The 16,338-nt window shown below is 40.2% G+C and overlaps 1 protein-coding gene and 1 non-coding gene across 3 annotated transcripts in view; both read left to right on the plus strand.

The window, feature by feature from the left end:
• The window catches only part of ATP6V1E1 (ATPase H+ transporting V1 subunit E1), a 42,251-nt gene that overhangs the window by 5,534 nt on the left and 20,379 nt on the right, over positions 1 to 16,338 (plus strand). Inside the window, exons 2-4 of one of the 2 annotated variants that reach the window (XM_028120994.2) lie at positions 197 to 262; positions 5,749 to 5,858; positions 6,475 to 6,541. In XM_028120994.2, the coding sequence (XP_027976795.1) occupies positions 197 to 262; positions 5,749 to 5,858; positions 6,475 to 6,541 (243 nt within the window). The remainder of the gene's footprint in view (positions 1 to 196; positions 263 to 5,748; positions 5,859 to 6,474; positions 6,542 to 16,338) is intronic. The other variant, XM_088025847.1, reaches the window with a different exon arrangement.
• On the plus strand, positions 3,667 to 3,870 carry LOC114222623 (small nucleolar RNA SNORA74). The gene has a single exon (XR_003611976.1). It is a non-coding gene; the product is annotated as a small nucleolar RNA SNORA74 (small nucleolar RNA).

The following is a 16,338-nucleotide window of genomic DNA, read 5'->3' on the forward strand; positions in this document are numbered from 1 at the left end:
GTGTCTGGTCCATTTGCTACAGCAAATTCCAGATTGTAAGGTACCCGAAACCAGGAATTACCTCATTTGTCCTTGTACACAGTGCCTGGCACATAATACGCTTTCAGTAAATGATTGATTATTGAATGAATCAGAAAAGATAGATGTATATTTTTTTTGTTATAGTCAAAAATAAACCTTTTCTTCTTCCTTCTAGATTAAGCATATGATGGCTTTTATTGAACAAGAAGCCAATGAGAAAGCGGAGGAAATAGATGCGAAGGTGAGACTCCATCTTCTGGGTTCCAGAAGTTCTCAGAATTTCATAGTGTGAGGGCGCCTGGGTGGCTCAGTTGGTTAAGCGACTGCCTTGGGGCTCAGGTCATGATCCTGGAGTCCCGGGATCGAGTCCTGCATCGGGCTCCCTGCTCAGCGGGGAGTCTGCTTCTCCCTCTGACCCTCTTCCCTCTCATGCTCTCTCTCTCATTCTCTCTTTCTCAAATAAACAAATAAAATCTTTAAAAAAAAATTTCATAGCATGGCTTTGCTAAGCAGTAATTAGTAAAATTGCTTCACAACACATTGCATAGGACTGCTAAGAATGTGTCTTATCTTTAATGTTAAAAAGTAAATTTTCCTGGACAACCTTCTCCAGTCCCCTCCCTCTTCGGAAGCTTTGTACTATCGCTCAGTAAACTAATTAATTGATTAATTTTCCTTTCTGAGCATTCTAATTGCCAATAAGTATCCTGAAATTTTATGGTAGGGAGTAGAAAAGTAATAGATAAATTTTCTCATGGAATCTGGAATCTAGACATTTAGCATCTATGACTAATTATGCTAGTTGATTAGGGGAGGGTATAGTATTTTTATGTTGTTATTTTTCTTTTTCATTAATTTGTGCTTGTTGCAAAAAAAATAATAGTTTGGAAGTGTATAAGGTATAAAATGAAAGCCCCTGTCCATTACAAAGGTGATACTTGGTCATCAATTTTGAAATTTTATAAATATTTCTAGTTGCACTTTGTTTATACACAGTATATCAAGTTGTTCTTTTCCCTAGGTACAATCATAATGGGCAGAATATATTGTTTAATACATTATTTTCATTATCTTTTTTTAATATAACTTTAGTTTTTTTTTTTTTTAAGATTTTATTTATTTGAGAGCGTGAGAGTGAGCCAGGGGAGAGACAGAGGGAGAGGGAGAAGCAGACTCCCTGCTGAGCAGGGAGCCTGATGCGGGGTTGGATCCTAGGACCCTGAGATCATGACCTGAGTCGAAGGCAGCCGCTTAACCGACTGAGCCATCCAGGCGCCCCTAGTTAGCTCATTTTAAAAATGAAAGTATTTGGGGCGCCTGGGTGGCTCAGTCATTAAGTGTCTGCCTTCAGCTCGGGTCATGATCTCGGGGTCCTGGGATCGAGCCCAGCATTGGGCTCCCTGCTCAGTGAGAAACCTGCTTCTCCCTCTCCCACTCCCCCTGCTTGTGTTCCCTCTCTCGCTGTGTCTCTCTGTCAAATAAATAAATAAAATCTTAAAAAAAAAATAAAATGAGCTAACTAGAGAACAGAGAAGCTAAATGACTGGCCCAAGATCGCACAGCTGGTACTTGCAGAGGAGATCCCTAGCCCAGCACTTCCTAGTTAGGCTGATACCTGAGTTATAATCTGTTAATGGCATCTATATGCCTTTGTAGGTTAACTTTTTTTTTTTAATAAAAATAAAGGCTATCAGGGGTGCCTGGGTGGCTCAGTTGGTTAAGCGTCTGCCTTCAGCTCAGGTCATGATCCCAGGGTCCTGGGATTGAGTCCCACATCAGGCTCCTTCCTCAGCCAGGAGTCTGCTTCTCCCTCTGACCTTCCTCCCTCTCATGCTCGCTCTCACTCACTCACTCTCTCAAATGAATAAATAAAATCTTAAAAAAAAAAATAAAGGCTGTCAGGTGAGAGTATGGAAGCAAGAACTTCATATTTCCTTCAATGACTCCAGAAGAGCAGGAAAGGAGGAAAAGGTAATTTTTATTTATTTTTATTTTTTAATTTTTTTTAAAGACTTTATTTATTTGACAGAAACACAATGAGAGAGGGAACACAAGCAGGGGGAGTGGGGAAGGGAGAAGGAGGCTTCCCGTGGAGCAGGGAGCCCAACGCGGGGTTCAATCCCAGGACCCTGGGAACATGACCTGAGCCAAAAGCAGACACTTAATGACTGAGCCACCCAGGTGCCCCATGGAAAAGGTAATTTTTAAAAACCTACACTGACAGGGGCACTTGGGTGGCTAAGCATCTGCCTTCGGCTCAGGTCATGATCCCAGGGTCCTGGGGTCAAGCCCCACGTCATCGCGGGTTCCCTGCTCAACAGGGAGCCTGCTTCTCCCTCTCCCCCTGCTTGTGTGCCCTTACTCTCTCAAGTGAATAAACAAAATCTTAAAAATATATATATAAATAAAATGAATAAATAAAAACCTGTGCTGACAAGCATGGTTGTCGTGAAGATAGTGTCCTGGGAAGCAGCTGGTGCTGCAGTGCCAAGTGGGACAGAACAAGGTTGGTGTTAACATGAGGTGCAGGAGTAGGGTCCTGTCCCCTGGCAGATGCTGCAGTAGTGACATTGTTTATAAGCTCCTCTCTCTGTTGTATCCAGAAGCGCAGTCAGGCACACAGTGGCCCCCCAGCAGCAGGTCCCGGGCATTCTGGAAGCTCAGGCAGAGGCTGCCGGTGTGGAGATGAGCTGCACAGCGCTGGTGCAGAGGATGGGGGTCGTCAGTACTATCAACATTTCCCCCAAGAGCTCTTGAGAGCTCTAGCACGGTGTGCTCTCATTCACAGTGCTCCTGAGCTCCAGTGTAAAGGTTATTTAAAAATAAAATCTTAAAAAAAAAAAATTTATCATTTAAGGGAGAAAAGACTCTTTTGCCTACCACTACTATAACATAACAGCTGATAGAGTATTGTTTAATTTTGTTTGATGGTCGTAGGAGCACTTCAGTTTCTTGTATGATTAGTGCCCTTATTTCCCTCTGGGACAAATGTAGAAATTCTATTTCAGCTGATAAGTGCATTCCTATTTGAAATAGTCTTATCTCGGGATGCCTGAGTGGCTCAGTCGGTTAAGCGGCTGCCTTCGGCTCAGGTCATGCAGGATCTTAGGATCCTGGGATTGAGTCCTGCATGGGGCTCCCTGCTCATCGGGCAGTCTGCTTCTCCTCTGCCTGCCATTCCCACTGCTTTGTGTGCTCGCTCGCTCTCTCTGGCCAATAAATAAGTAAAATCTTAAATTAAAAAAAAACATTGTATCTCGTGTAACACAATCATCTTTATTTCCCATGATAGGTATAGAAAAAAGCTGTTAGGCATTTCTTTTCATTTACTTATTTGTAAAGATTTTATTTATTTATTTGAGAGGGAGAGAGCACCAGGGTGGGGAGATACAGAGGGAGAGGGAAAGCAGACTCCCCGCTGAGCAGGGAGCCCGCTGAGCCGAAGTCAGTTAGATACTTAACTAACTGAGCCACCCAGGTGCCCCAGGCATTTCTTTTAGAATATAAAAGCTCAAATACCTGTGCCAGCCATTAAACATTCAAGTGGACCACTCTAGCTAACTTTGTAAAATCATTTCATACTGCTTAAAAATCATAGCCATCTGACACACTGGTAAGATCACCTTTTAAAAAAATGACCGGTCTTCCAGCAGTAGTCAGCTGTCCAGATAGAGCCATTCCTGTGATGGTGTTACACTGTTGGAAGAGGTCAGTCCTGTCGTCGTCTTCCAGTGGCTTCTGTCACTCTTCTGGTGGTGCCTGCTGCTGGTGCAAGGCAGAACTGTGCTTCCTTGAGAGGGTGCTGAACGTTCACTCTGGCCACTTAGCTCTAGTCCGGGAGCAGACACAGTACACTGCATGCTTTCCCTGCATGTTCTAGTTAGACCGCTTTTTCCTTCTCTTTGAGTATTTCCCTTTAATCCTGCTTTATATTCTCTAATATTCCACACTTCGATTCTATTTGATATCCTAAGTATATTCTTCCCCCGGAAAACTTAATTGCAAGCTAGTTTGTCTGTTAAAATGTTTTGTTTTTTTTTTAACATAGGTCAGTTACTGTAAACTTCTTTATAAAATATATTCTAGATTGTCATTCAAAGTCTTTCTATATTTGATTTATATTTAATAATAAGAGTTTTTCTGGGGTGCCTGGGTGGCTCAGTCGGTTGGCTGTAGGTTTTCTGGCTTTGTTCTGTAGCACATTTGGAGCCATCATTGAGAAAACAGGAGGTGCAGAAGATGACTTTAACACAGAAACAGCTGGAACTGTGACAGGCATGTTGTATATATGTACAGGCAGTCTTCGAGGGGTAGCACAAGGTGCTCTAGCAGGACTAATGCTTCCTAGCTTCTGCACACTATATAACTGGGAGCATACGAAAGTCTCCTTGCTCCAACAGTCACTCTGAAGATTTTGACAACTTATGAATGGAGGACACTTTAGTAGTCATCTAGATAAATTTATGCGTCAGCTTAGTTATTCTCTCTTCCTACAATTAGTTTGAAACATTGGAGATTCCAGTTTGCTGTGATGAAGATTCATGGATGGGGGCACCTGGCTGGCTCAGTCAGTAGAGCATGTGACTCTTGATCACAGGGTCATGAATTCCAGCCTCATGTTGGGCATAGAGCTACTTAAAAAAAAAAAAAAGAAAAAGATTCATGGATGGTTGACCAGGACTGGCACTCCTTGCAGCCCTTGAGTTAAAGCCAAAACCCTCTGGTAGCTGAGTAATGTGGTTTTCTCCTACCTCCTGCACTGGAAAACTACTTACTCCCAGAATTCAGGTCATGATTGTTGTACTGTATCACCACATTTGTTTGTTTAATGATCTGAAAATGTAATGTTGCTTTGTATTCCCAGTAAAATAGAAAAGAATTTAAAAATTAAAAAATTAAAATAACTGCTCAATAATTTACACTCATAAAACAAACAACTTACATTTATATAACTTATAATTTTAAAAGGACTGTTAGATTTATGTTATTTATTTGACCTATGAGGAATGGATACTGTTCTATTTATTTTTTTAAAGGGAGGTGGGTGGGAGGGGCAGAGGGAGAGAAAGAACCCCAAGCAGACTGCACGGCTAGCTTGGAGCCCAACGTGGGACTCGATCTCACAACCCTGAGATCATGACCTGAGCTGAAATCAAGGATCAGACACTTAACCAACTGAGCCACCCAGACACCCGAAGAATACTATTTTAATTATTTTATAAGGGAGGACCAGGACTGAGATTACTTTACCAGATTTTTTTAGGCAGTAACCCAGATCTAAGCTCCAAATTCTGTAGTTAAATGGATTAAATTTAGAATACATAATGATTTTTTTTCACATACCAAATCTATCTGAATATATCCTTTGTAACTTTGTGAGTGGGTACTGTTACCTTTTTTTTTTTTTAATTTTTATTTTAAGTAGGTTCCACATCCAGTGGGGGGCTTAAAATCATGACCCTGAGATCAAAAGTGGTGTATGGTCTACCAACTAAGCCAGCCAGGCGCCTGTGGGTACTATTATCCTAGATCAAATTTTTAGTTTTCTGGTTCATCATTTATGTTGAAAATCACTGGTTATCCCTTTTGAGTAAATTAGAAATAAATTTTGAAGACAAGTCATAATAAATTACTATTTTTGATATGGAATACAGTGCTGCTGGTTGCCAGCTGCTTAAAATAAAACTCAAAATCTGGTGTAATGAATTAATAATGTTTCCTTGATAGGCAGAGGAAGAGTTCAACATTGAGAAAGGTCGTCTTGTGCAAACCCAAAGACTGAAGATTATGGAATACTACGAGAAGAAAGAAAAGCAGATTGAGCAGCAGAAGAAAATGTAAGTAGATCCTGGTACTGTATTAGCTAAGGAAGCTTTAAAAAGTCAGTGGGACGGGGCGCCTGGGTGGCTCAGTTGGTTAAGCGACTGCCTTCGGCTCAGGTCATGATCCTGGAGTCCCGGGATCGAGTCCCACGTCGGGCTCCCTGCCCGGCGGGGAGTCTGCTCCTCCCCCGACCCTCCCCCCTCTCGTGCTCTCTCTCTCTCTCTCTCTGTCTCGAATTAAAAAAAAAAAGTGAAAAAAAAAAAGTGGGACAGGAGGACAGAGCAGGTGCTTTGGCGTCAGGCAGGAATGGGCTCAAGTCTTAATTGGACCACTTAATATACTTGTATGACCTTGGGCAAGTTGTGTAATTTCTTTTTCTTCATTTGTGAAAATGGAAGCATCACAGGATTATTGAAAGTTGGAATAACTGATACGAAAGTGCTTGCCACTTGGTAAGCGCTCAATAAATACTTTATCTTTGAAAGTAAGTTGGTAGAAACCACTAAATGTATTTCAGTGGGGTTCTCTGGGGTATATACAAAGAGAAGTATCTGTACAAAGGAAGCTGTATATTTCTCTGTAGTTTTTTTCTTATGCTATACTGATACTATTTTTCCATGCCTTTTGCAGTCAGATGTCTAATTTGATGAATCAAGCAAGGCTCAAAGTCCTCAGAGCAAGAGATGACCTTATTACAGTGAGTAATTTGCTCCTATTATAAGATTATAAAATGTTTATTCACTTACCCATTATAGAGAATTCACTAGTTAGCATTAGCTAATTAAGGAGTTGAATGATTTCTAGAGAGAAAACATTTGGCCAGCAAATGATTATACTAGGTTTTGTAATAAATACAAAGTGAAGGGTGCCTGGGTGGCTCAGTCGGTTGAGCGTCCGACTCAATTTTGGCTCAGGTCATGATTTCAGGGTCATGAGATTGAGCCCCGAGTAGGGCTCTGCTCTCAGCGGGGAGTCTGCTTGGAATTCTCTGTCTCCCTCTTCCCCACCACCATGCGCTTGGGAAGTATTGTCTTCTAAGGAAGAAGGCAGAAACCTACAGAAACATACCACTTAGTTGAGAAAGCTTAAAGGTATTCAAATTAGCCTGCCTGGCTTGGTTGGTAGAACATGCAACTCTTGGTCTCAGGGCTGTGGGCTTGAGCCCCACATTGGGTGTGGAGTTTACTTAAAAAAAAATTGTGTTCACATAAAGGTATTTGAATTATATTTTAGGAACCAACTAGGATGCCTGCTGTCTTCACTGTTCTTCATTGTTATGTTGGAGGCCCTAGATTCCTTTAAGATGGAGAAATAAGAATTATATACAAACTGGGAAAGAATAAAGAATTATTTTTTGCAGATATGATTTTCCACACAAAAAATACATCTAAAAAGCAATAAGAACTAGTAATTAGTTCAAAATGGTGACTGGTGGGGCACCTGGGTGGCTCAGTCGGTTAAGTGTCTGCATTTGGCTCAGGCCATGATCCCAGGGTCCTGGGATCGAGTCCCGCATCCGGCTCCCTGCTCAGCGGGGAGCCTGCTTCTCCTCTCCCTCTGCTTGTGCTCTCGCTCTCTGTGTCAAATAAATAAAATCTTAAAAAAAAAAACAAACAAAAATGGTGACTGGCTACAGAGAGAATATACAGAAATTAATAGTTTTTCTGGATCCCAACAATAGCCAGTTAGCATGTAAAAAAAAAATAGATTCTTTTATAATGGTTACAAAAATTATTAAATTATTATGAATTATTAGTAAATAAGACCTAAGTGAAAAAACTATATAAAACTAAAAGTATAAAACTTGAATAAATGGAAAGCATACCATTTTCTTAGAAGATTAAAGAAACAAACTAATATTGTAAGCTATCAATTCTTATTAGATGAATCTGGTGTGGCAGCAGCAAGAATGGACTTAGTGTGTCAGTGTTGACACATTTTGCAGGGGGACTTTCCAGACATTGACTAATGGTTGACTTCTCCTCTTCCAAGTCCAATGCTAAATACTGAATTTCAGTCCTGGCTAACTAGGAGAATGGTGGTACTATTAATGAAATGGGAAGTTAGGACAAACTCTTTTGGACATACTTTAAGGGGCCAAGAAACCTCCAGTTGGAAATGTCTGTCAGGATGGTAAGGGGCTGAAATTCAGGACAACTGAGATCACTTATTAACATAACTCATAATAGGGCGCCTGGGTGGCTCAGTTGGTTAAGCGACTGCCTTCAGCTCAGGTCATGATCCTGGAGTCCCGGGATCGAGTCCCACATCGGGCTCCCTGCCCAGCAGGGAGTCTGCTTCTCCCTCTGACCCTCTCCCCTCTCATGCTCTCTATCTCATTCTCTCTCTCAAATAAATAAATAAAAAATCTTTAAAAAAAAACTTATTAACATAACTCATAATACTTCAAATTTGAATGCTTTTAAATTCTAGGAATGTGTGGGGCATCTGCCTTTGGCTCACGTCATGATCTCAGGATCCTGGAATCGAGCCCCATCGGGCTCCCTGCTCACTGGGGAGTCTGCTTCTCCTTCTGCCCCTCCCCCTGCTTGTGTGTGCACACTCTGAAATAAAAATCCTTTTTTTTTTAAGATTTTATTTTTTTGTCAGACAGAGCGAGCATAAGCAGGGGGAGCAACAGGCAGAGAGAGAAGCAGACTCCCCGCTTAGCAAGGAGCCTGACGTGGGACTTGGTCCCAGGACCCTGCGATCATGGCCCAAGCCTAAGGCAGATGCTCAACCAACTGAGCCACCCAGGCACCCCTAAATAAAAATCCTTAAAAAAAGTTAAAAAATTCTAAGAATGTGGGAAAATAGGAAATCTGTTGCTAAGTTATCTTCCCACATGGGAATGAATAGTTCATCCTTTATAAAATACCAAAAAGAGGACTGGAGAGCTTTGTGTGGAAATGTTGACTGCAGAATACCTCAGGACAACTGTTACCTAGTATCTTCACTAAAATGTTGAGTTTCGGTAATCAGTGGTTGATTTCCTTCCACGGGATTCAAATTTCTTTAGCAACCTGATTGACTGACCTAGTTTATAAGTTGGACTTAGAATAATAACCACCTTGGGGGGGGTGGTTTCTTGTAGAAGAACTTGGGTGGGCTTAAGAGTATTTCAGCTTTGGGGTGCCTGGGTGGCTCAGTTGGTTAAGCATCTGACTCTTAATTTCGGGTCACGCCATGATCCTCGGGATCATGAAATTGAGTCCCACGTGGGGCTCTGCTCTGGGTATGGAGCCAGCTTGGGATTCTTTCTCTTCCTCTCACTCTGCCCCTTCCTCTCTCGGGGGGAAAAAAAAGTCTTTTAGCTTTGCCATGTTAGTTTGAGTAAATTATTATTTTTGACCCTCAGTTTCCTCTTTGGTATGTATTAATTATGATACTTGGTTCAGGGGGCTGGGTTTTGTGTTTCCTTTTTTTATAGTTTTATAATTATTTAAAAAACAAATTTATTTTTGGGCTCCATGCTGGGTGTGGAGCCTGCTTTAAAATAAAATCAAATTTATTTTTCACAAGTGTCATACGCATATTAAAAGATCTAAAGAATCAAATCCATAAAGGTTTATGCCAACAAACGTCAGTTTCTTGGCCCGATTGAAACACAGGGTTCTTAAGCTCTTACGAGGATTGAATGCGAGAACGCATTTAATTCCTCTAGCTTAACACTGGCATATGGTGTTTATTTAAGAAGTGTTACTTGCCTTTCCCCACCTCATTTCCTCCAGGGGGTAACCCTTCTTTTAATAGGTCTTGATGGTTGAAATATTCTCCCAGCTTCTTGGTGCCTTTGCTCAGAAAGCCCCTGGACCATAAGTTGCTGTATCTTTGATAAATGCCCAGAGTCAAAAATAACTGTGACAACTACTGGGTAGACGCTGTTATTTGTACAATTCAAGAGTTTAGAGACCTGTAATTTAAGTATCTCAGCATTCCTCAAGATGAGTGCCAAGGGTTATAGCACATATTGTTAAATGTTACAATTTGACCAGTTAATAGGTTTTGTATTTGCTTTATCTGTTTTTATGCTCCCCTTTTTGAAGATTAATGATACTAAAAGTGGAAAAGATCCTAAGAAAGATCATCTCTAATATACTATAGAAATGCTTTTGATAATATATTCTCTAATGGTGTACTTGTCTTAGATGGCAAACAGGTTTTATAACCCAAAGTAAACAACTCAGTATTTTAGATCTGACTTCACTTCAAATTAGTTATTATTTTTTCTTGTCCTTATTGTTTGCTCAACCTGATTTTTTCTTTTTTTTAAAGATTTTATTTATTCCCTGCTCCACAGGAAGCCTGCTTCTCCCTCTCCCACTCCCCGTGCTTGTGTTCCCTCTCTTGCTGTGTCTCTCTGTCAAATAAGTAAAATCTTTAATAAAAAAGAAAAGGATTTTGTTTGGGGTGCCTGGGTGGCTCAGTTGGTTAAGTGTCTGCCTTCAGCTCAGGTTGTGACCCCAGCGTCCTGGGATCAAGCCCCGCATTGGGCTCTGTGCTCGGCGGGGAGCCTGCTTCTCCCTCTCCCACTGCCTACCTGTCTGCCTACTTGTGCTCTCTCTCTCTCCCTCTGTCAGATAAATAAATAAAATCTTTTTAAAAAATAATAAATAATAATAAATAATAAATAAACGTTTTATTAGAGAGAGCACAGGCGGAGGGGAGGGGCAGAGGGAGAGGGAGAAGCAGACTCCACACCGAGGAGTCTGGTTAAGGCAGACACTTAACCTAGGGAGCCTAGGGCGGGGCTTGATCCCAGGACCCCGAGATCAAGACCTGAGCCGAAGGCAGACACTCAACTGACTGAGCCACCCAAGCACCCCTGATTTTTTCTTTTTAAAAACTTTTTTTAGGGGCACCTCTGTGGCTCGGTTAAGTGGCTGCCTTTGGCTCTGGTCATGGTCCAGGGTCCTGGGATCGAGTCCCACATCGGGCTCTCTGCTCAGCAGGGAGTCTGCTTCTCCCTCTGCCTCTGCCTGCTGCTTTCCCTGCTTGTGCTCGCTCTCTCTGTGTCAAATAAAAATAAATCTTTAAAAAATTATCTTTTTTTTTTAAAGATTTTATTTATTTATTTGAGAGAGAGAATGAGAGATAGAGAGCACGAGAGGGAAGAGGGTCAGAGGGAGAAGCAGACTCCCTGCTGAGCAGGGAGCCCGATGTGGGACTCGATCCCAGGACTCCAGGATCATGACCTGAGCCGAAGGCAGTTGCTTAACCAACTGAGCCACCCAGGTGCCCTTATAACGTTAACTTTTTTTAAAGATTTTATTTATTTATTTGACAGAGACAGTGAGAGAGGGAACACAGCAAGGGAGTGGGAGAGGGAGAAGCAGGCTTCCCGCTGAGCGGGGAGCCCGATGCGGGGCTCGATCCCAGGAGCCTGGGATCATGACCTGAGCCGAAGGCAGACGCTTAACGACTGAGCCACCCAGGCGCCCCTTAAAAAATTATCTTTTAAAGATTTTATTTTTAGGGGCGCCTGGGATTTATTTTTTAAAGATTTTATTTATTTATTTTTGCGAGGAAGAGAGAGGGAGGGGGAGAACACAGGAGCACAAATGGGGGTGGGAGGAGGGAGGGCAGAGGGAGAAGCAGACACCCCACTGAGCAGGGAGCCAGATGTGGGACTCGATCTCAGAGTCTTGGGATCATGACCTGAGCTCAAGGCAGATGCTTAACCAACTGAGCCACCCAGGTGCCCTAAATCCTTTTAAATACAATGAATTACGAGTTTGGCTTTTAGAAGGAAATTTTAGGTGTCATGGGTAGGAAACTAATATCTAAAATTTAGATCATTTACTTAATAAATATCTGATATGCTTACCAAGTGGCAAGCACGATTTTTATTACTAGAGTTATAATAAAATGGAGTCCTTGCCTTTGTGGAACTTAATATCCTAGTAGGCTAAGTATGACTTGTGGTTTAAAAAAAAAAAAAAACAGAAATTTGGGGTTTTTTTTTTCCCTTTTTCTACTTCTCTGTATTTTCCACTTTATAGTACCAGTGCTTGTCAACTTTTTTTGCCCTCTAGAATATTTACACGATTATTTTATACTTGAATAACCTCTCTCATCATACACAGTGATTTTCAAATTTTGAGGGAGAGGATATAGAGAGAAAGCACAGTTGTATGGAATGAACATTTTGTAATTGGAAAAGATCCAACTTCAGATCGTTTTTCAAAATAAAGTTTGTGTACCAGGGGGCGCATGGTCAGTTAAGTGTCTGACTCTTCATTGCAGCTCAGGTCATGATCTCAGGGTCATGAGGTTGAGCCCTACGTTGGTCTCTGCACTGGGTGTGGAGCCTGCTTAGGATTCTCTCTCCTTCTCCCTCTGCCCCTCCCCACCCTCTCTCCCCCCACAAAAAACCAAAAAACCAAAATATAGTTATCCACCATTTTCTTTAAGAGATGGGTTAAGGGAAGGGGATTACATTTTATAACTTTGAAACACAAAGCCGCAGTTTCAGGTCATATCACACATATCTTCCCCAAATTTTGTAGACCCCTCAGTAGCCAGAGAGTTTGTCTTCTTATTTCTGAAATTGTCACAAACAAAATTCTGTTTCAGTACTATCATCTTTTAGTTTTCATTATTCTATTTTCACTTTCTAATTTCGCTGGGTTGCCTTCATAAGCTATTTGAACTGAATTCTAAGTATACTTATACCTGGATTATATCCTGCTGGGCCCTATAGCAGTCTGCATCCAACTGGATTGAGACAAGAGCATCTGTCTGTACTAGAGCTTTTTGAGTGTGAACCTTAAAAAGAATATGGAACTTATCCTTTGGCTGACTCTAATTTTAAGGAGCATAAAAATTACCTGGAAGACCTTGTTAAAATGGGGATTCCCAGCCCTATTTCCAGAGAATTTTATGTTCTAGTCAGGAATCAGCTTAAATAAGCAGTCCAGAGTACCCTTGATGCAGTGGTCTGAGAACCACACTAAGAAATACTGCTTTAGGCTTACATTTTTGTTAGAGAAGAGGAACTGGTGACAGTGGGAACAGACAAGGAGGTTTGGGCTTACCTCTCAGGTCAAGAAGTAGGAAAGCCTAAACCACGGTAGCAGCAAAAAAGATAAAGAGAAGGCAGGAGCCTCATTGCACAGATCCTACAAAGGTAGTTGTAGGACTTGGCGACTTTCAGATTGTGATGAGTGAGTGGAAAAGAGTAGTCAAGAAAGACTTAGGGTTCCTGGGGTAGGCAACTGGATGGAGGGATGGAGATTGGGAATAAGAGGAGCAGGTGAGGGATGGTGATAAACCTTGGAGTTGGAATAGCTTTAGGAATCCAAGTGAACAGATACGAGTTGGGCTTATGAGAGAGGTTGGGACTTTTTTTTTTAAGATTTTATTTTTAGGGGCGCCTGGGTGGCTCAGTCAGTTAAGCATCTGCCTTTGGCTCAGGTCATGATCCCAGAGTCCTGGGATTGAGTCCTGCATTGGGCTCCTTGCTCAGCAGGAAGCCTGCTTCTCCCTCTGCCTGCCACTTCCTCTGCTTGTCCTCTCTCTCTATCACATACACACACAAATAAATAAAAAATCTTAAAAAATAAAAAGATATTATTTTTAAGTAATCTCTACATCCAGTGTGGCATTCAAACCCACAACCCCGAGATAAGAGTCACACACTCCACTGGCTGAGGCAGCCAGGCACCCCAAAAGGTTGGAACTTCAATATGGACAACACACAAGTCCCAGGTAGAGCTGTGGGTATGGATGAGATCACTGAGGTGGTGGGTGTCAAATTATAGGGCCATGTAAACAAACTGAGAAGCGTGTGTGTGTGTGTATGTACACACAGTCTACACACATTTATATATATACACACATCTATACACACACATATACACACGCATATCTACACACATATACACACACATTTTTTTTTATAAAGATTTTATTTATTTGACAGACAGCGAGAAAGGGAACACAAGCAGGGGGAGTGGGAGAAGGAGAGCAGGCTTCCCACGGAGCAGGGAGCCCGATGCGGGGCTTGATCCCAGGACCCTGGGATCATGACCTGAGCCGAAGGCAGACACTTTAACGACTGAGCCACCCAGGTGCCCCTATACACACATATTTATACACACACACACACATCTACACACATATCTACGCACACATATATATACACATACATCTACACACATATTTATATATATACCCACACATCTACAGATGTATATACACACATATTTATATAGATACACATCTACAGACATATATACACACACATTTATATATATAAACATATCTACACACATATATACACACAGATATTTATATGTATACACACACCTACACACATATATACACACATTTATATATATATGCACACACATATCTACAGGCATATAGACACATATTTATATATACACACACATACCCGCACAAATATACACACATATATGTACACACACCCACACACACACACATTTATATATATATACACACACACATCTATACACACATCTACACACATACATATACATGCACACATATCTACAGATACATACATATCTACACACATACATATACACATTTATATATTTATATGCACACACATCTACAGACACATATATACATACACATATATATATGTATATATATACACACACATATCTACACACATTTATATAGATACATACATATCTACACACATACATATACACATTTATATATTTATATGCACACACATCTACAGACACATATATATACACACACACACACATATGTGTGTGTATATATACACTCATCTACAGACAAATTTACACACATATTTATATATACACACACACATATCTACACATATATATACACATATATACACACACACATATATACACACATCTACAGACATATATACATTTATATACAGACATCTACACACATATATATGTACATTTATATATATATGCACACAAATACAGACATATATATACACACATATATGCACACAGTCTACACACATATATGTACACACATATTTATATATATACTACACACATATATATACACACACATATACACATATACACACATCTACACACACATCACACATATATACACACACCTACACACATTTATGTATACACACATATACACACATATTTATACATATACACATATCTACAGATATATGTACATATTTATATACACACAAATATCTACACACATACACACATTTTTATATATACACACACATCTACAGACGTATATATACACATTTATATATATAGATACACATCTACAGACGTATATATACACACACATTTATATATTTGGACACATATCTACACACATGTATAACACGTATATATACAAGCACTCATCTACAGACAAATTTACACACATTTATATATATACACACACATATCTACACATATTTATATATATACACACACATCTACACACATTTATATATATACATAATCTACACACATATACACACACATATATATACACACCTACACACACATCTACACACATTTTTATATATATACACACATATCTACATATATACACATTTTATATATATACACATATCTACACACACATATACACAAATATTTATATACACACATATCTACACACATATACACACATTTATATATACACACACACCACACATATTTATACATATACACACACATCTACAGACATACATATACTCACATTTATATACACACATCTACACACATAACATACACACACATTTATATATATACACAGACATCTACAGACGTATATATAGAGAGACACATCTGCAGATGTATATATACACACATATTTATATATACACACACATCTACACACATCTACACACATTTATATATATACACGCATATATATATACATGCACATATCTACACACACATTTATGTACACACACATATCTACACACATATACACACGTATTTATATATACACACACAATTTCCACACATAGGCACATATATTTATATATATATACATACACACAAACACACACACGGTTTTTTTTAAAATTAAGTATGCTGTATTCCCCAACATGGGGCTTGAACTCACAACCCTACGATCAAGAGTTGCATGTTGTACCAACAGAACCAGCGAGGTACCCCAAGAGTGCAGCATATTTAATAGGCAGGTATTAAGAGATTGCTAAGGAAACAGGAAAAAGTCGTCATGTTGGAGGACAATAAGAAGCTAAGGGAACAGAAAACTTGAACCAAATGATAATCTAATATAGTATCTAATGCTTCCAAGAATCAACATAGGAAGAGCAAAGAGATTTGGCAATCAAGGTGTCATTTCTGACTTTGCCAGAATGCTTCATTTTCATTAATGAAGGCAGAAAGCCAGATTGTAACGGCCTGAAAGATGAGAAGTGACTGCGGCTTGAGGAGCTGAAGGCAGGGTGCGTGGCCTCTTAAGCAGCAGGGCTGTGTGAGCCGTCTGTGTTCTGATCTCTTTTGGAACACATGTGAAATCCCTAGTCTTCTG

Source organism: Eumetopias jubatus, unplaced genomic scaffold (genome assembly GCF_037043125.1).
Source record: "Eumetopias jubatus isolate StellerSeaLion01/CBP00866 unplaced genomic scaffold, mEumJub1_p1.0 scaffold_8, whole genome shotgun sequence".
Taxonomy (NCBI): domain Eukaryota; kingdom Metazoa; phylum Chordata; class Mammalia; order Carnivora; family Otariidae; genus Eumetopias; species Eumetopias jubatus.